The 22,740-nt window shown below is 33.5% G+C and overlaps 5 protein-coding genes across 6 annotated transcripts in view; 1 reads left to right on the top strand and 4 right to left on the bottom strand.

Annotated features, from left to right (window-relative positions):
* LOC112036471 (stromal 70 kDa heat shock-related protein, chloroplastic-like) overlaps positions 1-22,740 on the bottom strand; it is a 38,481-nt gene that overhangs the window by 11,236 nt on the left and 4,505 nt on the right. The window contains 2 exon segments of the mRNA XM_065765735.1: positions 360-387; positions 389-802. Coding sequence (XP_065621807.1) covers positions 360-387; positions 389-741 — 381 coding nt within the window. The 5' untranslated portion in view covers positions 742-802.
* LOC112036498 (uncharacterized) lies at positions 785-8,136 on the bottom strand. Of its 2 annotated transcripts, XM_065765733.1 has the most exons (15): positions 8,090-8,134; positions 4,813-4,883; positions 4,458-4,546; positions 4,211-4,299; positions 3,786-3,859; positions 3,619-3,691; positions 3,394-3,516; positions 2,910-2,973; positions 2,359-2,777; positions 2,141-2,219; positions 1,887-2,025; positions 1,701-1,799; positions 1,422-1,471; positions 1,066-1,146; positions 785-896 (listed from the first exon to the last, which is right to left on the bottom strand). In XM_065765733.1, the coding sequence occupies exons 5-8, from the start codon at positions 3,809-3,811 to the stop codon at positions 2,965-2,967; spliced, it is 231 nt and encodes a 76-aa protein (XP_065621805.1). In that variant the 5' UTR covers positions 3,812-3,859; positions 4,211-4,299; positions 4,458-4,546; positions 4,813-4,883; positions 8,090-8,134; the 3' UTR covers positions 785-896; positions 1,066-1,146; positions 1,422-1,471; positions 1,701-1,799; positions 1,887-2,025; positions 2,141-2,219; positions 2,359-2,777; positions 2,910-2,964. The 2 variants fall into 2 exon arrangements, with proteins under 2 accessions (XP_065621805.1, XP_065621806.1); XM_065765734.1 differs by lacking the exon at positions 4,211-4,299 and having other exon boundaries at positions 8,090-8,136.
* On the bottom strand, positions 4,874-8,567 carry LOC136064228 (putative disease resistance protein RGA4). The gene has a single exon (XM_065765717.1). It carries the CDS (start codon positions 8,390-8,392, stop codon positions 4,874-4,876), a length of 3,519 nt encoding a protein of 1,172 aa, XP_065621789.1. The 5' UTR covers positions 8,393-8,567.
* LOC112036495 (heat shock 70 kDa protein 6, chloroplastic) lies at positions 11,448-16,244 on the bottom strand. Its single transcript, XM_065765731.1, has 7 exons — positions 16,045-16,244; positions 14,516-14,595; positions 14,271-14,413; positions 14,085-14,183; positions 13,686-13,875; positions 12,963-13,361; positions 11,448-12,086 (listed from the first exon to the last, which is right to left on the bottom strand). The coding sequence occupies exons 1-7, from the start codon at positions 16,046-16,048 to the stop codon at positions 11,688-11,690; spliced, it is 1,314 nt and encodes a 437-aa protein (XP_065621803.1). The 5' UTR covers positions 16,049-16,244; the 3' UTR covers positions 11,448-11,687.
* LOC136064230 (stromal 70 kDa heat shock-related protein, chloroplastic-like) lies at positions 16,323-17,854 on the top strand. The gene is made up of 2 exons (XM_065765732.1): positions 16,323-16,622; positions 17,379-17,854. The coding sequence occupies exons 1-2, from the start codon at positions 16,419-16,421 to the stop codon at positions 17,619-17,621; spliced, it is 447 nt and encodes a 148-aa protein (XP_065621804.1). The 5' UTR covers positions 16,323-16,418; the 3' UTR covers positions 17,622-17,854.

The following is a 22,740-nucleotide window of genomic DNA, read 5'->3' as shown; positions in this document are numbered from 1 at the left end:
CTATCTATAATCTACTAGTATTTAAATGATTAAATTTACAGTCATTTATAATAATAATATATGTTTGATTCAAAAAAAAAAAAAAAAAACTATTCAAGATTAATCTAAAAATTGGGTTTTGATCAAACAATACTAGAACATGTCCCGGTATCCAACAAAGCAATCCTAAGTTCCTATCTCCAAATAGCATACTAATAGTTAAAAGATCATTAAAATTCACAGTTCAAGCTCTTGTGAACACTAATCCAAATACAAATGCTGTCTCTAATCTACAAATTCTGCCTCCAATTTACAAATGGTCAAGTTAAAATACTACCTTTACAGTATAAACTTATAAGAAAAGTGATAAATTTACCAACCTGTTTGGCCTCCTCATCAACTTCAGTTCCTCCCAATAAACCTTTTCACAGAAAAGAAAGTGTTCTCAGGATTCACCACAGCCTGTCTCTTAGCAATTTGCCCCACAAGCTTATCACCATTCTTAGTGTACGCCACAACAGATGGTGTCATTCTCTGCCCCTCAGCATTAGTCACAATCGTTGGCTTCCCAACTTCCACAGCTGCCACTACACTGTTAGTTGTTCCCAAGTCAATACCAACCACTTTCTCACACACCACCACATTGTTGTTCCCATTTCTCCTCCTCCTACTACTATAACTACACCATTTCGTTTTTGGTTGCTGACCCAAGAACAAGTTTCTCACCATAATAGACATTAACCTCTTCACTGGTCTGTCCATCTGCTGCGGTGGAGAACAACTCTGATTTGGAAGTTGGTGAAGTTGTGTTCCTTGGGATAATCTTTGTCATTACACCACCCAAAGTTTCAAGTCCTACTGCAGTGAGAAATCCAAGAGCACAATGTCAATAACTTCTCCAGCTAAAAAACACCAGTCTGGAAATAAAAGTGACAAAAATAAGTATTGATGCCTCAACAGTTAGTGCAAGTCGTTCTAATAAGTATTACAATAGACAATATCAGAAATAGAGAGCTCTACTTCTTCTTCTTTTTTTTCTTTTTTTATGTGAGGAAAAATAGAATGATCCCAAAACAAGAAAATCACCTTAGCTGTTGACTTGTTGCACTAGTTCATATGGCTTTGAATATGCCCTGATATCCTTTCATTCTGTGTTTCCAATTCATTCTATATCCAATTTCAAAAGTGAAAAGAGTCAAAAACATTACAATTTGAGTTACTAAAAAGGATAAGGATTGTTAATTAACATTTTTGTGCTATATATATATATATATATATGAAAACATTACGATTTGAGCAAAGTAAGGCCAACCCTCCCCTTTTTGTTGTTGACTTTAGAATATTTATTAGACTTTTTTGTTTGATTTGGAAGCAAATTGATTAACTCAAGCACCACAGTGTTGATAAGCACAAATTGGAAATCCCAATGGGAGTAGAATTACCTCATCTATATCTTTGAAGTAAGGCTTTGCATCTCTTAAGGATGTTTCAACTGGTGCTCAAAGCATATGAGAAAGTTAGTTGCAGTTGTAATTTAGTGAACTTAAGCTGGCAAGTAGACTACCAGATGACAGAAAAAGAGAGTTCAAAATCAAAAGAAAGAAAACTAAAGTGAGAGAGATAAAACAAATACAGTGATATTACATATGAGAGTTATTCTATTTCTGAACATGCATAGTGCAAAACCATATAGTAATAATTTATATTGTTAAAAGGCTTACCTGTCTAACAAATCTGAACACAGTTCTTCAAGTTTGACACTAGTCAGCGTGGTGTCAATGTGTTTTGGGATTTCCGCAATGGCAATAATGAAAGGTAAACTGGAAAGGCAAATATTTTTTCTCTGTGATTATGGAAAAGAGAGATATATCAACTTAAATAAAGAAGGCATAGAAAAAGCCACATACCTAATATTGGTCAGAGTTAGAGATGACCGCTCCATCTTTGCTTTCTAGCAGTCTCTGTGAGATGTTGTAGAGCTTGCCTGTCAAACAGAATATCTACGCCTTCATATTTAAGACGTTTGCAGAAAGCCAATCAACTAATCTGTATTAAAAATTATAGAACGTAAGGGACTAAGGGTGTAATTTATTAACAACTAACTATAACTCAGAAAATAAAGAATATAAGCTAAAGATGTACTCATTTCTCTTGTTCCAACCTTGTCGAAATCATCACCTCCTAGGTGAGTATCAGCCAAGCTAGAACGTACCTCAAATACTCCTTCTACAACCTCAAGACTGCATGAGAAAAATGTAACAGAAGTACATAACGTTCATTACCTATTCTCTATATATTAACATGCTCACAACTAAGGATTGTTCAAATTTGATTATGATCAAACATAAGATTTGATTATAGGCAAATCTAATAGAGTACCTTAGCCACGTCAGCTTCTCAAATCCTGAAACTATCCAAGCGATACAATCCATCATCAGATTTCCACAGAAATTTCTTCAGATTATCTGATTCTTCTAGATAATCGTTTGCAAGATGCTTAATCCCTATAAAATATTTCTCATGATAGTTCTTGTAATTAAGTTCATATGGATGCTTACAGTACTGTTATGTATATAGGTAAAAGAGTTACAATTTGAAATGCATTAAAAAAAAACTTCATCACAACCTGGTTTTGTTATTGAAACAACTAAACTAAGATAAACGTTTGCAATAAGCTTAGATTTCACAGAGGGTGGCTGAAAAGTCCAAGAACCAGTCACCCTGAAATTGAACTTTAAACTGAAAATAGGTAGTGCTCTTGTTGCTAACACCAAGCTACAGTCTTCATCCGATTCAACCTATCAAAAAAAGAGAGGAAAATAATACTAATTCTACCATCTTGCAATCAAATTTCCAATAATTCAAAACAAATGAACCATTTACCCTTATCTTTGAGATAAGATATATAAAGATAGGAGTGAGATATGCACCTCTTTATCTTCTTGTAGTTGCAGTAAATTCACTAAAAACCATCTGTTTCCAAATTCAAAGTTCCTACATACAGAATTCAACAAATGATAAATTCACTAAACCTGAAACAAAAAGGAAGAATAAAGAGAGCCAGTGGTAAATTCAAAGCGAACTTAGAAAGGAGATGCATGAATATAAGAAAATAGTGGCATTAAATCCCTCTGAATCAACTGACCAGATCTCAAGATTTTTTTGTTTCTCAAATATATTGGAGTTATGAAGCATCTGCCTAAGTGAAAAACAATTTTTCCCCCTCCTAGTTCCCAGATAACAATGTAATGAAATAAAACTAAATAAAATTTATAGTTGCGCTGTAGAGAACAACTTGATTTTTATTGTTCATTTTATGATTCATACGGTTACAGAGTAAAGTGAGTTACAGAGTAAACTCAGAATCATGGCCAACCTGTTTTAATTAAGAAAAAAATATAGTGAAATAATTACCTGTTTAGGTTTGAAAATTTTCAATAGCTTCACTAAGAAATCAGCTGCGCACATAATGAAGCCATTCTTGATAAGGAACAACTCTTCTGTTGTCACCTTGTTGTGATCTTTATCCATGCCAAACTGCCAGATGTAAGTTTGAGAACATACAAAAATAAAAGTAAAAATGAAAGGGAAAAAAAAAAACAAAAGATTTACCACTGATTTTTTTCATTTGAGTCTTACATAATTGCAGTATTGACTCCCTTTGGAGGTCACAAACTCTGGTCTGTTTTTATATTCCCAGCTTTTCCTCATTCTGCACACAAATTATACTTCTAATTGAAGGAAAACAAGAGGAATTTGGATAATTTATTAACAAAGAAAGCTGAAATTAAAGGAGATGTATGGACCTGTAGTATATCCTTCTGAAATACATTCAATTTAGGATGCGAGCAGTCTTGGACCATTCCCCAGCAATTTCTGCCTGGAATCATTCCAAAATAGTGAGGAAAAGAATATAAAACAAAGTTTCTAATATTATGTTTTATGTCAGTTTGGTTTACAAAAAAAAAAAAAAAAAAACTGTCCATTTGATGTGAGAATTCAATTGGTTAACTCTATATTTTTATTTTATTGATCATATCTTTGTATCCAAATATTGTGCATAAAGTTAAATCCATAACAGAACTTCTGCAAGTCCAAACTAAGTTATCATCGTACAGTGAACAAAAATCAGACATAATGTAAGAACCCAAAAACCTCACTGGATATTGTTGTTTGTTGATTAAAATAGGTAGTAATAATAAAGTGTTAAAGCTAACAAAATGACAAATACCTGAATATAAAACAGCTTCCTAGAGGGTAGTTGTCAATAATGATCATTCACCAGAATGTTATCGAATTTAACAAGTGCCAGATATTACTCTGTTTATTCAGAATCAAGAACCCAAACAAAGACGTGTCATGTTGTAGTTTATATAAAGGCAGAAATCATTAGAATGAACAAACAAATGAGAATCATATCTAGAATGAAATTTTTATGCAAAGGGAAAAGAGAATGAAACAAAAAACAAGATAATCACCTAAGCCGTGGACTCGTTGCACTTGTTCCTAAGGTTCTGAACATGCCCAGATATTTACACTTCCGTTTGTCCTGTGCTTCCAATTAATTCTATATCAAAAATCAAATAAAATTATAGTATTAAAATTTAAGAAGAAATCCTATAAGTCTATGCGGTTAAGCTGTTCCAAAATAAATAAATAAAAGTCTCTGATTTTTTATTACCAAAAAACCTAAACAAAATACCAATTCAATTATACCAGGGCTGAATATATATAATATTGTTTCTATACAAAATAGAATTCGAAAAAGTGTCTGATTTTAATAAAAAATAATAGTAAAAAGCTTAGTTTCATTTGAAAGCATAGAATGCGTACCAAGTGAAAGAGGGGAGGGGCCGTTGCAGAAGACAAAGTAGAGCCGTTTGCTGCTGTGGTCTCATAACCCTCTGATTTCCAAATTAGGGAAATCCTTATCGATTTTTTTTTTTTTGTATTTTTCCGATAACTGAGGACAAAAATAAATTTCCAGTTTTTGTAAAGACTTGAGACAACCATCATCAGGTAGTGTTGTGAGATTGGGACAATTCAAAATGGAAAGCGTTTCAAGTGAGATTGGATTCCTAATTGATTCGGGAAAAGTAATCAAATTGGAAAAGTCTCCAATTTGCAGCGACCGTAAAGAAGTGAGACAACTAATCTCAAGAAGTGATGTCAGATTAGGCTCGCATCTGTAAATCCCAAGATATTCAAGTGAGGTGAGCTCCGGCAAAGTCATTAAATTGGGACAGTTTGAAATGGTGAGGTGTTTTAGGGTGGAAATACATTGAAGACCCACAGGGAGAGACTTCAGTTTCGGAATGCCACTGAAACGTAAATGATGGAGGCAATTGAGGCATCGCCATTCCATGCCATCATCATGCATGTCTCTTAATGGATCGAACTCTTCGCAATTGGCAATTGATAGCGAACAGAGGGAGGTGAGATATCGCACCACTCTAGACATAGATGCTAGTTTAGGGCAGTTCCAAATTTGTAGTTCCTTGAGAGAATATAGTGCCCACTCAGCCGGAAGAGACTCTATATCTTTTATAGAATCCAACATCATCTTATTTAATTTGGAGAGAGGAGAAGAAGAGGATAATGAAGAGGAGGAAGAGGGAACTAAAAAATTCATTGACATTGTCTCCTGCAAAGGCTTTAAACTGGCATTCTTTAAATATAGCTTTTCTTCGAGATTGGGAAACAGGGGCATGGAATTCATTTTAGGGCAATTTCTAATCTGCAAATAAGAAAGAAGAGGAAATAAAGGCATAGAGTTGTGAGACTGATCTTGTTGATGACCTGGTGTTGACGCAGATGTTGTTGCAACTAAATCCCTCCCTGTTCTCCCCCACCATCCCTTCAAATTAGGACATTCTTTTATTTTGAGTGACTTCAAAGATTGGAAGAACGCTGCTGATAATGTTGTGGATGATGCATACACCTCTTTACTCATATCATTTTCGGATATGTACACCAAATCATTCATTGAATCAAGCTTTAGATATTTTAAAGAGGGAAGATGAGAAAATGGTGGCAGATATCGGCATCTCTCACAATTCTTTATCCTTAAATCAACAAGATTTGTAAGAGAAGAGGCCCAACTTGAAAACTTCACACCTTTGTAATGATACACTTCCAAATATTTGAGATTTTGGTGTGGCTGGAAGTCTTCTAATAACTTCTCTTCCTTTTTATTATCTACTTGATCTTGATAATGCCATTTTAATATCAGTTTTTCAAGATGTTGTTTTTCCCATAAATTCACAATAATGGATTTTGAGTTAGGTTCTTCCAACCGTCCCAAACGTGAGATCTCTAATGTACCTCGCAGGTTGTTTAGCTCCTTCAATTCGCCTAATCCACCAGTTTGGGACGAGGTGCTCACAATGAATAATTGTAATGTTTGAAGTGAAGTCATTTGCCCTAATCCATGAGGCATATGACTCAAATTATAACAACCATCAATATAAAGATGTTTGAGGCTAACCAATTCTCTTATGTGTTTGGGTAATTCTTTGAGACCTTCACAACTACAAAGTTTTAATGTTTGCAAATTCAACAATGTAGTAATTGAATCAGGGAGAGTTTCAATATCTTGATTAAAAGAAAGATCGAGGTACTTTAGATGTATTAGTTTCCCTATAGAATTTGGCACTCTTGTGATCTCCAATTTATGTAAATCTAATGCACGCAAGCGTCTAAAACTCAAAATAAGAGTATTCAACATTGACTCATCCAAAGCATTAGATCTATACATTTCACATGTTTGAAGAAATGTCCGTATCTTGTTTGATTTAATCGATGACTTTAAAGTTTCAATAAAAGACAAGTCAATAAAAAATGGACATGATACATGACGATTTTTTTCATTAATATTTTTCCCATGAAAATCAATGAGCTTGCAGTCCTCGCCTGCGATAGATGCTGCAAGATCATGAATTAAATCATGCATTTTGTATTTTAGGAGTCCATATGCATCTATTACTTCTTCAAAGAAAGACCTCCAAAGTAAATCTTTGAAGTACTTATCACCAACATCCTCTAATTGTTGGTTTTTGTTTGATGTTTGGATAAACCCCTGTGCAATCCATAGTTGTATCACGGTGTCCTTATCCATTTCATAATCCTTGGGAAACAAAGAGCAAAAGGCAAAACAACTCTTTAAATGTGATGGGAGATTATCATAACTCAACTTTAAAATTGGAAAAATCTCATTTCCTTCAATTACATTTGCTAGTAAATTATCCTTCACAAGTAACCATTCAGATGCTGTTTCCTCACAATATAACACATGTCCTATGGACATTATGGCAAGGGGTACCCCTTGACATATTTTTACAATCTCCCTTCCAATTGTAACTAATGTAGGATTATTGGCCACTTGCCCTTTACTAAATGCCACTTGCTCAAATAAAGACCATGATTGTTCTTCGGAGAGACCTTTGAGAATATATGGTGAAACAGTGTGTGTAATCTTTGCAACCAATCCACTACGAGTGGTTATTATAATCTTACTTCCTTTTGAACCACCCATTAAAATATCTATCAAGTTTAGCCATTTTCCACGGTCTTCATTCCATACATCATCCAATACTAGTAAGTATTTTTTTCGATCAATATTTTCACGAAGTTGCCTTTGCAATTGATCCATTTCCAGATTTCCAGGTGCATTACCTGTAACAGATGCTATTATCTTTTCAATAATTATTTTCAACTCGAAGACATCTGAAATGCATACCCACATTTTTAACTCAAAACATTTTTCGACTTTCTCATCATTGTACACATATTGAGCAAGTGTAGTCTTCCCTAGTCCCCCTATCCCCACAATGGGAATGACCGAAACATTCTCCTCTACATTAGAGTCTAATAATAGCTCTATGATAGCCTTTCTATCATCTTCCCTCCCAATAATTTTTTCTTCACGTACAAATGAGTGAGTTGGTTCCCTCTTCCTACTCACAACATTTGTCTCTACATGGTATTCTTCCAAGCGAAAGTTTTTCCTATCTTCTGCTATCGCATTTAGTTTTTGCCTCATTTCCTTTATTTTACTACTCATCTTACCACGAAAAGCTAGTTGGTTTGACTTTGAAAAGAAAGTGCGTACCTCTTTTGTGACTTTATTCCCACTCGCCGCTCTTCGCCGCATAGCTTCAGTGGAGAACTCACTCAACAAGTCATCTGCTTCATAAACTGCATCGTTGAGCTTTTGGAGCCAGTCCTTGACTTGATGGTCATGACTCTGTTTCTCCACTGCATCCAGAAGTACAGCTTGGATTGTGGACACTGTGTTCTTGATTTTTTCAAGCTCACCTTTGACACCCCATAGTGATCCAATCTCTTGGAAAGTCTGAGAGCCCAAATTTTCAATCATTTTCCGTGCAAGACCAAATAGGATTACTTCGGCCATTTCTTCTTAGTGGCTGAAAGGAATGCTAAGAGAGAGAGAAAGAGAGAGAGGAAAGCCAGAGAGGGTTGGCTTGAAGTGATGAAGTGTGAGTGAACGTAATGTTGCTGTGAAAGAGGACTGAGTTAATGAAGACGAATGTCTTTAGTTTTCTTTTTCATTTTCTTGGTACAATAATGCAAAGAAAAAGCAACCAATTCTATCAAGAGCACATGAAGCACAATATGAGTGTTGGGCCCCTTCTGCACCGAAAGAAAATGAGTGGGACAGAGGCTTAGTTGGAAATTTTGTCCACTATCTGGAAAATTTTTGTCGCAGTCCTATCATCATTCTAATGGAAGACCATGTCCAAAAGTTGGGCCCCCTGAGAACTGCACTAAACTAATGGTTTTGTAATTTTAGCTAACTAGTTTTTTTTTTTTTTTTAAATAAAAATTATATTTTAGAAAAAAGTTTTCTTTTCTTTTAATGGCTTGAAATTTTGATTTAATGGACATTGGACAGGTTGTCCGAGATCAATAGAAGTAATAATTAAGAGATTGAGAGGAAAAATCCAAAAAAAAAAAAAAGAGATTGAGAGGTATTGCACCAGTGAAATTCCTCCCAAGTCTCTTAAAATAAAATTTTATCTCTTTAACTTTTCACCTTTCACTTTCTTACTTTTTTTTTTTTATTCAACTATTGAGATTGAAATTTTTTTTTTCAACTCTCAATTTTAACTATTAAAAGAAATTGTAACCGGTGCAATCTCAATCTATTATAAAAAATATAAAGTGTTCTCTAAAAATAAAACCAACTGTAATACATTAGAAAACATAGAGTGGAAAAAGTCATAAAGAAAAGGTAGCAATCATAGTTTATGGATTCCTACTTTATTTCAATGTGAACACAAGGCCTTGGGCCCCTTTTGCACCGAAAGAAAATGAGTGAAATAGAGGATTACTTGGAATTTTCGTGGAAAAGTGAAATAGTGGGCCAGTCACATCATGAATTTCGCATTAAGTCCAAGAGTTCGGCCCACTGAAAATCGCACCAAACAAGCCTTACTAATTCAAATTCACATTTAAAATTCAACAATTAATTACGTGATAATTGGTAAAATGATGTTTGCAAAAAATTTGACTACAAACATATTTAGAGTTATTTTATTTCAACTTGTTATGTAATAACTAAAAAAATCACTCATATATAATTTAAGTCACATAACAATTTTATCAAGAATTATGTGACTTGTTTAAATAAATAAAAAAAATTTATACAAAAATTGATTTGTAACAATTTTTATGCAACCGAATATGTGATAATTAAAAAAACTATCCGCATATACTTATAATCAATGACATTTTTTATGAATTATGTGACTTAATTAAATAATATACAGTTAATCTTATAAATAGCCATATGATAGGTTAAAAAAAATTCTTACAACTCAAATTTGATATAAACCTTGTACTTTAAATAATACATATGAATTATTTTATGTATCACCATTTAATAAATTCCACCAAGCCAGTTTTGCGAAAATCTTTCTTTATATGTGGTTTTAACCTTGTCTAATTAGTAAATACACTTGGACAGTTTTGCGAAAATCTTTCTTTGTATGGTTTTAACCGTCTAAATAGTAAATACACTTGGAAAAAAAAATCAAGTGCTCAAAATAGCTTTTTCAATAATAAAAAAGAGTGCTAAAAGGGCCCTAAATGACAATACATAAAACTATTCATAAGTATTAGTTTAGAAAAAATGTTTATATACAGCTTGAGTTGTAGGAATTTTTATTCGACTTGGTGATACAAGTTCTCTAAGAGATTTTTTTAGGGGGTAAAGAAGTGCGAAAATTAAATTTTTTCTAGTAGAAACATACTTACATTGTAGACGATTTTTACAAACACAAACATTGAGATATTCGGAAAAAAAAAAAAAAAAAAAAGAATCCTCTTGATATTAACTAGCCATGGAAGAGAGACTAAGAGGCTGTTTAGATGGCTAATTCTTATGACTCAATTTTCAGTTTTCATAACTCAATTCTCAAAAATAGTAAAACTCATAGCAAAATACTCGTTTGCCTGCACCAATACTCTATTTTCATAACTCTGTTTTCAATACTCAATTCTCTACTTTTTGAGTTATGAGTTATGAAAACTGAAAACAACTTTTAGCTGTTTTCAGTTTTCAATTCTCAATTCTCAATGGCAAAACTGTAAATACCATTACAAACTCGATCCCACCATCTGACTTTTGCTCCCTCTTTATCTCCTTTTCTCTTTTTTTTTCTTTTCTTTTTGTCTTTCACATGATCTAGGACGCTCCTCCTCCTCCTCCTCTTCTTCTTCTTCTTCTTCTTCTTTTTCTTTTCTTTCCTTTTCACTTTCTGAGCTTGGTTCTTTTTTTTTTTTTTTCTTCTTTTCTTCTCTTTTCACTTTCTGGGGTTGATTCTTTTTTTTTTTTTTTCCTTCTTTTCTATTCTCCTTTCTTTTCTGAGCTTGGTTCTTTTTTTCTTTTTTTTCTTCTTCTTTTCTTCTCTTTCACTTTCTGGGGTTGATTCTTTTTTTTTTTTTTTTTCCTTCTTTTCTTTTCTTTTCACGTTGGTTTTTGGGTTTGGTTTGGGCTTGGGTTCTTTTTTTTTTTTTTTTTTTTCCTTTTCACTGGGTTTCCATTCTTCTTTTTTTTTTTTTTCTTCTTCTTCTTTCATTGGGTTCGGTCTTCAGTTCTTCTTTTTTTTTTTTTTTTTTTACCTGATTGGCCACATTTTGTTGTTGTTGTTGTTGTTGATGCCGCTGTTGCTGTTGCTGTTTTCGTTATTGTGGTTGGAGCTGGGTTCAGGTTTGTGTTTTGGGAAAGTATCAGGGGTTAAGGAGGGGAAATTAGAACAGAAAAAATTGTAGGGTCCACAAAACAGTTTTTTTTCTGACCAAATGACAGGCATAGGACCCATAAATAGTGTGAAAAATATTGAATGATGAAAATTGAGGAATGGTGCCAAACGGATGTAGTATTTAGAGTGATGGGTGATGAGTTATGAGTAATGAGTGATGAGTGATAAGTTATGAAAATTGAGTGACGAAAATTGAGTGATGAAATTTTTGAAGCCAAACAGCCTCTAAACCACCTGCCAAATTTTATGCCTTGACTACCCATTGTCCAAATCACATTGATCACTATGAAGTACTGGGCAGGCTAGACTCATGATGCACATCATAGCTAACAAAATCACGGCCAACAAAGCCTGTACAAACTAACATAGAAAATAAACCAAGTATGCATGGTTGAAATTTTTCCCACCACCAAGTTATGTGATTTACTTGCTGTCAGTAAAATCTGCTTCGATCACATCATCACCATCAGCTGTTTTCCCAGTTGATCTTGATGACCCTGGTGCAGTAGCAGAAGCAGGATCAGCGTCCGGTTGGCCAGGCTGGCTATAGATTGACTGTCCTAGTTGCATAACTTCTTGATTTAGTGCAGCCATTGCATCTTTAATGGCTTGGGTTGATCCACAAGAGATTGCATCCTTGAGCTCTTTCACTTTAGCCTCTACTTTCTCCTTGATTGGGCCAGGAACTTTGTCTCCCAGCTCTTTAAGTTGCTTCTCAGTTTGGTACAATACCGAGTCTGCTTGGTTCTTTGTGTCTATGGCATCCCTCTTTTCCTTGTCTTCCTTTGCAAACTTCTCAGCTTCCTTAACCATCTTATCCACCTGCAGTTATTTTTATTTTGTACATCCAAAGTTGGGATTTAGTAACATAAATAGAATAGGTTTATATGTGGTAATAATAGCTTCAACAATAACAAGTAGTAGAACATCCTTTTATCATGGTTGATATGTGAAAAAGCATAGCTACTTGAAATGCTGAGATTCAGAAAGAAAAGAAAGATATAGGTTCTTTGGAGAACATGGTAGCATCATTGAAGGGGATAACTAATAAAATTAAATATAAGAAAAAAGACCCCAAAGTTAAAGATCAAGAAGTAAAAACAATTAGCATCATTTATCAACAAATTAGCATAAAAACAAGAAGAAGAAAAAAATCATTTTTTTGCCAACAATGGCTATGGTTCTAGGTGTATAATATATGTAATCAGCAGATAGCTCTAACACAATTTTTTCTTGATTTACTTAGTGTGTGGTGAATCTAGTGATGTTTATTCTTTTGAGCTATTCTGACGGTTGAGGAATAGTTATAAGGGTCCTTATGGTAAGAAATATTTATCCCTCACAATAAGGTAATCCTTGTAATGAAAATGCAATCAAAACTAATTAGCTATTTTGTTTTATGGTTCTAGGAGTATACCATATGTAAGCAGAATATAGCAATAATACACAAATTATTCTTGATTTACTTGGTGTTTTGTGACAAAATCTTTCATAGTTCTGCAGCTGCCTTTGTTATGTATATTCAGTTATTTCTTATGTAGTTAATTGATTATAGTCAGCAAAGATAGGTTATGCTTAGTCTATTTACCCACAAATTAACCACACACATTGATTTCAAACTCATTTAAATAACAAATCTAATTTGAACTACAACTTGCTATCTCAAGCTTGCAATATCAATAGTTTTTAGAAACATACCTCATCACTTGGCAAGGTGCTAGCACCAGTTATGGTTATATCCTGCTTCTTTCCGGTTCCCTTGTCAATAGCGGTGACAGAAAGGATGCCATTAGCATCAATATCAAATTTCACCTCAATTTGAGGAACTCCTCGTGGGGCAGGTGGGATTCCATCTAAGCGAAAGCTTCCAAGGGATTTGTTATCCCTCACGAACTCTCTCTCACCCTGACAGACATTAATCTCTACACTGGTCTGCCCATCTGCCGCAGTGGAGAACACCTCTGATTTGGAAGTCGGCAAAGTTGTGTTCTTTGGGATAATCTTTGTCATTACACCACCCAAAGTTTCGAGTCCGAGAGACAATGGAGTGACATCCAGGAGCACAATGTCACTAACTTCTCCAGCTAAAACACCAGCCTGAAAAAAAAAGTTGTCCGAAATAAATATTGATGCCTCAACAATTTACGCAATATCAATAAGTATTACAGCAGATAATATCAGAAATAGAGAGTTATAGTCATTTATTTTTCAAATAAACTAAGAAAAAAATTTAGAGCATAGCAGAATAATGGTTAAATAATTAAATTCACCATTCTAGTAGCTTAAGCTATTAGACCAAGAAGTAATTTATCTTCATATCAGAGAGTTCAACTGCTCTACCTCCTATTAAAAAAATTAAAAAAATCCTACATGTTGCAACCCACTTAAGTGGTAATTTATCTCAACAAGAAAAGGACAAACCTGAACTGCAGCCCCAAAAGCAACAACTTCATCACGATTTACAGTCACATTGGGCTCTTTTCCAGTCATCTTCCTCACAAGCTCCTGAACAGCTGGGATGCGAGTAGAACCACCAACAAGGATTACTTCATCTAAATCTTTGAAGGAAAGATTTGCATCTTTCAAGGCAGTTTCAACTGGTCTTCGTAGCCTAAGAAAAAAATAGATTTCAATTGTAATCCACTGAACTTATGCAGGCAGATAGGTATTCATATTGGCAAAAACATACTGTTTTAAATCAATAGGCAGCAAACTCCAGTAATGGAAATCAAACACACACTGATATTTCATATGAGAATTATTCCATTTTGAAACATGCATAGAGGGCAACCACAGAGTAGCAGTTTTGAACTTACATACCTGTCTAGCAAATCTGAACACAATTCTTCAAATTTGACCCTTGTCAGGGTGGTGTCAATGTGTTTTGGGCCATCTGCAGTGGCAGTAATGAAAGGTAAACTGTAACAAAAGAAAGCTTTTCCCTCAGTGATCATGAAAAAGAGAGAGATCCACTCATAGAAAGAAGGCAAAGAAATTGTCACATACCTAATACTGGTCTGAGTCAGAGATGACAGCTCCATCTTTGCTTTCTCCGCAGTCTCTGAGAGACGTTGTAGAGCTTGCTTGTCTTTCAGAAGGTCTATTCCTTCATCTCTTTTAAAGTTTTGGGCAAGCCAATCAACTATTCTCTGTTTTTAAGATTATAGAATATAGAAGTGTAATTTTAGTAACAACTAACAGACCAGAAAACAAAGAATAGCAAAAGCTCTATTCATTTGTCTTGTTCAAACCTTGTCAAAATCATCTCCTCCTAGATGAGTGTCCCCTGATGTGGAAAGTACCTCAAATACTCCATCTCCAACCTCAAGAACTGCAGATTTAAAACATAACAGAGTACAACAATCACTGACTAACAATTTCCTTGTGCACCAAAAGAAAACAAGTGGAAAATCACATCTGATGAGTATTATTGTACTATTTTTAGAAAACCATAGTCCATATATTCATAATTCTGGTAAAAATATTGCTTATATGTGCTGTTTAATTGAATTAAAGGACCAGGATCCAATAGCAATGGTAACAAAAAGGTAAAAAAGTAGTGAAAGGGCATAGTGTTCAAATGATTGTATGCTACCTAACTACTGTTGTATTAATTCAAAAACCTTTTAAGAGATCAGATGTTTCAAAACCACAAGGTCCAGGTCACTCTTATAATCTATAAAACTGCTGTTGGAAGATTGAATTTCAGGAATCACAAAATACCACATGTTCACCGAATGCTCATTGACACACATATGGATTGTCACATTACCACCTTGTGCTTGTTAATTTGTTTCATAATTCATATGTATTCCTAAGAGGCTAAGACTTTCCTAAATTCATTTTTGGCAATCTCCCCCAACACAATACCTTAATATAATACTTAAAATTACAGTTGGGGAGCAGATGCCAATGCAGCAAGATAGGTAAAACCTTTTACAACACTGTAAATAGAGCTTCCAAACTGCAGCTGAAAGAACAACATCTGAACCTGAGCTATATTTCATGCAATGGTATAATCCCACAAACTAGAAAAAATGACTATGCCTTGTAAAGATCGGCCAACATTTATCTAAAGACAATAACACTGAGAAATTCCTGAACTAGAAATCCAATTCAGAAATTTCTCCTAAAACAAAAATAGCTTGATTTCAAATTACATTAAAGGGCATAGCAAAATCAATTAAAACGTTCAAATCATTGCTCAAAAATCCCAAAATGCTATAGAGAGAAGTCCTGACTCAATTCATGAGAAAATTTGAGGCATGCTGATTATTTCTGATTGGTCCTGGTTTGTTTTTTGCAATTTGGTTGTGTCAGAAATATGTGTGTGTGTGCACGCAGAGGATAATGGAAGTTTTAATTTGTTCTTTTGCTAACAGCCAAGCTGCTAGTTGCTCTTTATCAACAATAAGTCCCAAAGGGGCTCATTCTATTTTTGGAAGTCCCAAGTGGTCAATGCAGTCATCAAGTTGAACTAGATTGAGGAATCCAATGTACAACACCAAAGGAGCTATACCTAAATTTTAAGGAATAGTTTGCAGCAAAGCTGCTAGTTCTCTGTAATCTGCCCTGAAAAATTCCTCTGGTTTGGATAAAGATCTTATCATCCCCCAAAGAACAAATGTATAAAGAGAGTGAACGAGAGGAAATCTGTTATTGTTAACCTATGGTCAAGCATGTAAGTTATCAACAGTGCATCCATGTTATCTAATACCTAACACAGCTAGGAATAGATACAAGAATAAAAGGCACACCAAAATGTGGAGGAATCACTCACACATGTAGTCATCTCATTTATGTTATTGCATACCCCCACCTCTCAGATAGTCAAGCTGGGAAGAATTTCAAACATTAATATTTGTCAAACTCACTGAATTATACCACATAGAATGAGTGACTTGGAACTTGTAAACCTCCAATTTCGCAGGCATTTGAGGCAATGACCAGAACTAATACAGACAAAATATTCTACTTTGCATATGCAAATGGAACATCCTGACTACAATCCACAAGGATAATTCTCTACAAAATAAGTAAAAAAAAAAAAAAAAAAGTAGTAGAAGGAGGAGGAGAAATGGGAACAACAAGGTGGTGGTGTGTGAGAAAGTGGTTGGTATTGACTTGGGGACAACCAACAGTGCAGTGGCAGCCATGGAAGGTGGGAAGCCAACGATTGTGACTAATGCTGAGGGGCAGAGAACGACACCATCTGTGGTGGCGTACACCAAGAATGGTGATAAGCTTGTGGGGCAAATTGCTGAGAGACAAGCTGTGGTGAATCCTGAGAACACTTTCTTTTCTGTCAAAAGGTTTATTGGGAGGAAGATGTCTGAAGTTGATGAGGAGGCCAAGCAGGTTGGTAAATTTATCACTTTTATTATAAGTTTAGACTGTAAAGTTAGTATTTTAATTTGACCATTTGTAAATTGGAGGCAGAATTTGTTGATTAGAGACAGAATTTGTATTTGGATTAGTGTGCACTAGAGCTTATAAAGTGAATTTTAATGATCTTTCAAGTATTATTATGCTATTTGGAGGCAGGAACTTAAAATTGCTTTGTTGGATACCATGACTTGTTCTGGTATTGTTTGATCAAAACCCAATTTTTAGATTAATCTTGAATGGTTTTTTTTCTTTTTTTTGGGGGGGGGGGGGGGGGGAGAATCAAACATATTTATTATTATTATTATTATTATTATTATTATAAATGATTGTGAGTTAAATCATTTAAATACTAGTAGATTATAGATAGGATATGAATTTGGATTAGATGTTACTTGTTATGCAATCATAATAAACTATCACTTAAATGGTAAATTTTGATAATTTTATATTCTTATAACCATTAGTATGCTATCACATGTTCAGATATCTGATAGACAATATTTAATAAAATCATTTAATTATTAGTATGTTCGAGATAATTTGAATTTGGACCATCTGATGTCTTATATCATGAGAAACTGTTACTTGTTGAAAAAGCTTAATCTTTATAATATTTTAACTAGTAGTTGACTAATTAGAGATAGGAATTTTGGATCAATTGTTTGATACTATGATAAACTAGTGTGAATTTAATCATTTAACCATTATTCCAATATTCCAATATAGGTGTCATACAAGGTCGTGCGGGACGAAAATGGCAATGTGAAGCTCGAGTGTCCGGCCATAGGCAAGCAATTTGCAGCTGAGGAGATTTCTGCACAGGTATTGAGGAAGCTTGTGGAGGATGCATCCAAGTTTCTGAATGATGGGGTGAGTAAAGCAGTGATCACAGTGCCGGCATACTTCAATGATTCACAGAGGACAGCTACGAAAGATGCAGGTCGCATTGCAGGGTTAGACGTTCTGTGAATAATCAATGAACCTACTGCAGCTTCGCTTGCTTATGGGTTTGAGAAGAAAAACAATGAGACCATTCTGGTTTTTGACCTTGGAGGTGGTACTTTTGATGTTTCAGGTATGCCAATTGCTTTGTTACTCCTCTTATTGGATTTGTTTTGTTATTTATAAGTTACATGCAAACCCAGTTGAAAAATCTCAACCATAGCCCTTTTTTATGAGAGGAGTAAGGCAGAGTTCATTGACTTTTTTCCTNCCCATTTCTCCTCCTCCTTCTACTACTACAACTACTCCATTTCGTTTTTGGTTGCTGACCCAAGAACAAGTTTCTTGAGCTAGTTATGGTACACCAAGTGTTTTTGCTTGGCTTATGGGAACACGAAGGATAGAAGTGGATATGGGTTGGTGTTAAAGTTGCCATTTTTCTTTTTTTCTTTTGGGTTTGCTATTTGCAAAGACTTGAACTTTTTGTGTTTGTGTGATAATGCAAAGAGTGTTTTGGGTTTTGTAATAAGAGAGAGATATCCATGTGGGCACTTCTGGAATGCTCTGGGTTTGCTTATTTTTGGAAGGAACAGTAAGGAAGCGCCTAGAAAGTCGAAAGCTTGGGAGTTGGGACTTTGAACTATTTCTAGTATTCTCGTTTCGCACGTGTGACATGGTTCAAGCTCAAGATTGGGAAGAGTAAAGATTAAAAATATATATAAACAGATTTTTTTATTTTTTTATTTAAGATTGAAAATAGAAAATCTCTTGGTGATTAGAAGGTAGTAAAAGAGAACTAGAGAATGCTAATTTGGCCCAACCCAATATCTCGTATTTGGATTGGTAATATTTCTAACCCATGCAATCTAACTCAATCAATAGTACTATTAATAGTTTAAAAAACTATATTTTTTTAATTTATTAGTTTGATTTATTTTGGATTTTGGATTTCGGGATTTAGTTTAAAATTGATGTGTTCTAGTTTAAATTATTTTGGTATTTTGAGACTTAGTTTTGAAGAAACTGGAATATATTAGGCTCAATTGTTGTAATTATTAATTAATTAAAAGACATGAATTGTTGAATAAAAACCTAATTATTTTTATTAGGTCTCACAGGTGAGACTAACCCAATTCACCCAAGTTGGGTTGCTTTTAAAGGTAACATGGATTGGATTAGCTTCAAGATTTCTCAACTCAAAGGTTGGATTGAGTTGAAAATATATACTACAAATCTAATCCAACCTAACCTACAAATTGAAAGAAATTAAGCCTTTTTATCCAACGTGTGTGTGCTATTTATTTATTTATTTTTAAATATATCTAACGTGGGTGAGATATATTTAAAATGAAAGTGTGCTAATTTTTAGGAAAAGAAAGTTTTTCTGGTAGTTCTTTTTTATATAAATTTTATTGAATTACAATTATAACCATATTTTTTATTTTTTAAGAATAAAGATTATCTAATTAGGTTAGGGGTATTTTTGAGGCATAATTAACTTTTTGAATCCTCTTAATATATAGAAATAATTTTTTTTCTTTTTTTTAAGAATGAGATAAAGAATTGTCAAAAAAAAAAAAAAGAATGAGATAAAGATTTACAATATAAGCTTTTTTTTAATAAGTAATAGTTTCTCATGATATAAAACATCAGATGATATAAAAGCATTTTTCAGTTTATATACAAATTAGAACAAAAACAAAGGGGGAAAGCAACTAATTCCACTAATGGTCCAAATTTTTCTTGATATATATATTAGTTATTTCTCAAATAGATTAAATAATTATAGTTAGCTAAGATAGTTTGGGTTTTAGGCTTATTCAAACTCATTCTAATAATATCTCTAGCCATAACGTCTTCAACCACCAGATTCTAATTCATGTCTTCTGTTAAGAACTAAAACTTGCTATATCCGGATTGAACAAAAACCAATTTCTCTTCAAAACAAAAGTTTTTGCAAATACATACCTCATCAGTTGGCATGGTCTGATGGTGCTAGCACCGGTTTTAGTGTCTAAGCTCATTCATAAACAGAGCACTGATTTTCAAAATCGAAATTATTTTTTACATTGATTGCTATTTTGTTTAGCACCTGGGATTTTAATAGTTTGCTACATTGTGTATCTATTTCGTTTAAAATGTGTACACATATATGCAACCTAACAAGGACTAGATATTATTGTGTATCAAAATGTAGCATTGTAATCATCAATTACTAATTAGTGTACAAAAATATGCTTATAAGCTATAAGTTCATGTCCATGTTTTATTTTATTTTTTAAAATACTAAGTATTTTAACACACACACACACACATGAGGGAGAGGGGAGAAAGTTTTAAAGAAACTGATAGTGATGTATATCCAAAAGAACATATTTTATAAATGTTTTATAGTGTATAGAAAGAAAGAAAAAAAAAAAAAAAAAAAAAAAAGAACATGAATACATTAATACCTAGAAAAGAGAACATGAATACATCTCTTGACCATGAACACGACGTTGTTTATAGGTCCCACGTGCTGAACACGTGCATTACTAAATGTCACACTTGTATTACGACGTCGTATATTCTTTAGTTGTTGTCCTTTTATAACATATATACATACATGTTTTTGGTCCAGGTCCCATAAAGGACTGGACTGGACCTAACAATAACTAACTATATTTAAATTTGGATATTTTATATTTATAATTAAAAAAAAAAAAAAAAACCCAAAAACCCTCTCATCTCGCATGATCTCACTCTCATTCCCTGTCTCACTTGTTTTTGTGGTGTTGCTATACATGAAAGACTAGGGGCTAGCTATGCGTAGGTAGCTGCTTCCTCCATGACTCTCTCCTCGCTTAATTGCTTAAAAATGTTAAGAGTTTCAATTGAACAATTAGATGCAATATATAATAGAAACATTAATCTTTCTTACTTGTATAAAATTCTAGACATGAAAATAATATGAACGTAGATAATTTAAAGTCTTGACTAATATATAATTTTTGGCAAAAAAAGAAATTTCTTTAAGGTCTTGAAATATAATCTATATTTTATTCCTTTCGCTTAAAATTTAAAAGGTTCTATTCTAGTTCTTGAAAATTTATAATGCCCATCTATCTATTTTTGTTATGTTTTTTGTTTATGTGTAACAGAATGCATATTTTAGGGATCAAAATAGAATCAAGACTATTTTAGGAATGAATGAAAGTTTATCTTTGAAATATGCTTTCGATTTTTTTTTTTTTCCTTTCATTAAAAAAAAAAAAAAAACTTAATAAGATTGAAGGAAAATACCAATTGAAGAACATTTGAATTTTTTATGGAAGAATGAGAATGAAGATAAAACTTGATTATATTTTAACCCATAATGAATTATCTCCAACGTTCTTTCTATTCTAATGCTTGAGATATAGCATAAACAACAATGGAGACCAGCAAATGACAACCCCCCGGTACCATTGGTTTCACAGGCTTCTCCTACATAGAAATCTTGAGCTCATAAAAACTGATAAGGTGACAAGCGCATAAGCAATATTGGCAAAAGACTTGAAATTTGCTTTGCTTGTGCCATAGAAGAGACTAAAGCTCCTGCCTATGCCATTAAAAACTACCATTCTCTAAATCACACTTGAAAATATACACATCATACTTTCCAAAATTACAAATCAACATAGCCAATACAAACTAACATAAAAATTACACAAATATGCAAGTATGCACGGTTAGAATTGAAGTTCTAAGAGTAGCTCACTATTTGTGAAATCTGCATTGATCATATCATCACCGTTAACTTTTTTCCAATTGATCCCGAGTGTTATAGCAGAAGCAACCCAACACCGAGTTGGCTAGGTTGACTATAGATTGACTGTTGCAGGAAAGAGTATCCAGATGGCACTCCTGCATAAGTTTTATTTATAAAAATATTATGACTTTAGAAAGATTTAACAAATAATTATTATGAGGAAAAAAAAGAATAAAAGAAAAATAGACAACCACACAAGAGAGAGAACACCAAGAATTTACGTGGTTCGGCCTTTGGCTACATCACGGGCGGTGACAAGGAGAAAGTTTCACTAACAAATATGGAGAGTACAAAGATGGTGTAGAACCACTCTCACAAACCCAAACCCCAATACACCCAAATAACTCTATATCAAAGAGTTCTCTCTCAACTCTAACATAATTCAGGCTAAACAATAGTTGCCGTCCATGCAAAGAAGTCAATCCAAAAAAAGCTAATAGAGAATCCAATTCAAATTCATATCAACATTGACAACCACAGTTACATAGTTTCTTGATTCAGGACAGCCATTGCTTCTTTAATGGCTTGGGTAGATCCACTAGAGATGGTATCCTTGACCTCATTCACTTTAGCCTCTACATTCTCCTTGTCTAGCTAGGAACATTGTCTCCCAGCTCTTTTAGTTGCTTCTAGTATGGTACAAAACTGAGTTAGCTTGTTCTCTGTGTCTATGGCATCCCTCTTTTCCTTGTCTTCCTTTTGCAAAATTTTCAACTTCGTTAACCATCCCATCCACCTGCAACATTTTTATTTTGTACATACAAACATGTGGTTTAGTAACATAATTAGGTTACTATATAAAATGTGAACGTTTCCATTTATTTTTATTCATTTATTAATCGAAAAACATAGATGCTAGAAATGCTGAGATTTCAGAAAGAAAAGAAAGATATAGGTTCTTTGTAGAACATTGTAGCATCATTGAAATGGGTAAAAAAAAAAAAAAAGAGAAGCTCCTTGTGCCACAATATAAATTATAAGAAAAAAAAATTGAAGTTACAAAAATGAGGACATTAAAGCATTTTTCAGCCTGTATACAAGTTAGAACTTAAACGGGGGGGGGGGGNATAAACAGAGCACTGATTTTCAAAATCCCGGAGACAAAGACAATGACTCAAAATTCAAGGATCATTTTAAGGTATATGGTAGTACAAATTGAAATTAAAAAAAAAAAAAAAAAAGATAAAAAAAGCATTGTACAAATTCATAAAAATAAACTTGATAGTAGAAATGAAAAAAATAAATTACACTTTATATTTAATAAGTTTGGGTTTATTTAGATTGGGATTGGACTCTAGATTTCGCCTTGCTCCAGGAGTGACCAACACCATATCGTTAGTTTACAAATTTTTTCTA

Source organism: Quercus suber, unplaced genomic scaffold, assembly GCF_002906115.3.
Source record: "Quercus suber isolate HL8 unplaced genomic scaffold, Cork oak 2.0 scaffold_649, whole genome shotgun sequence".
In the NCBI taxonomy this organism is placed as follows: domain Eukaryota; kingdom Viridiplantae; phylum Streptophyta; class Magnoliopsida; order Fagales; family Fagaceae; genus Quercus; species Quercus suber.
The sequence above is the reverse complement of the archived record's forward strand: the minus strand, read 5'-3'. Positions and strand labels throughout refer to the sequence as shown.

Excerpts from the sequence above, each read along its gene's own strand:
- LOC112036498 (XM_065765734.1), bottom strand. The coding sequence starts at position 3,811 with ATGTATTTCAGAAGGATATACTACAG. Across the intron at positions 3,692-3,785 it reads TTCAGAAGGATATACTACAG|AATGAGGAAAAGCTGGGAAT; the intron begins GTCCATACATCT and ends ATTTGTGTGCAG. Across the intron at positions 3,517-3,618 it reads GGAGTCAATACTGCAATTAT|TTTGGCATGGATAAAGATCA; the intron begins GTAAGACTCAAA and ends TACATCTGGCAG.
- LOC112036495 (XM_065765731.1), bottom strand. Across the intron at positions 13,876-14,084 it reads TGTTCAGATTTGCTAGACAG|GCTACGAAGACCAGTTGAAA; the intron begins GTATGTAAGTTC and ends TTTTTTTCTTAG. Across the intron at positions 12,087-12,962 it reads GCACCTTGCCAAGTGATGAG|GTGGATAAGATGGTTAAGGA; the intron begins GTATGTTTCTAA and ends AAATAACTGCAG.
- LOC136064228 (XM_065765717.1), bottom strand. The coding sequence starts at position 8,392 with ATGGCCGAAGTAATCCTATTTGGTCTTGCACGGAAAATGATTGAAAAT.
- LOC136064230 (XM_065765732.1), top strand. The coding sequence starts at position 16,419 with ATGGAAGGTGGGAAGCCAACGATTGTGACTAATGCTGAGGGGCAGAGA. Across the intron at positions 16,623-17,378 it reads TTGATGAGGAGGCCAAGCAG|GTGTCATACAAGGTCGTGCG; the intron begins GTTGGTAAATTT and ends ATTCCAATATAG.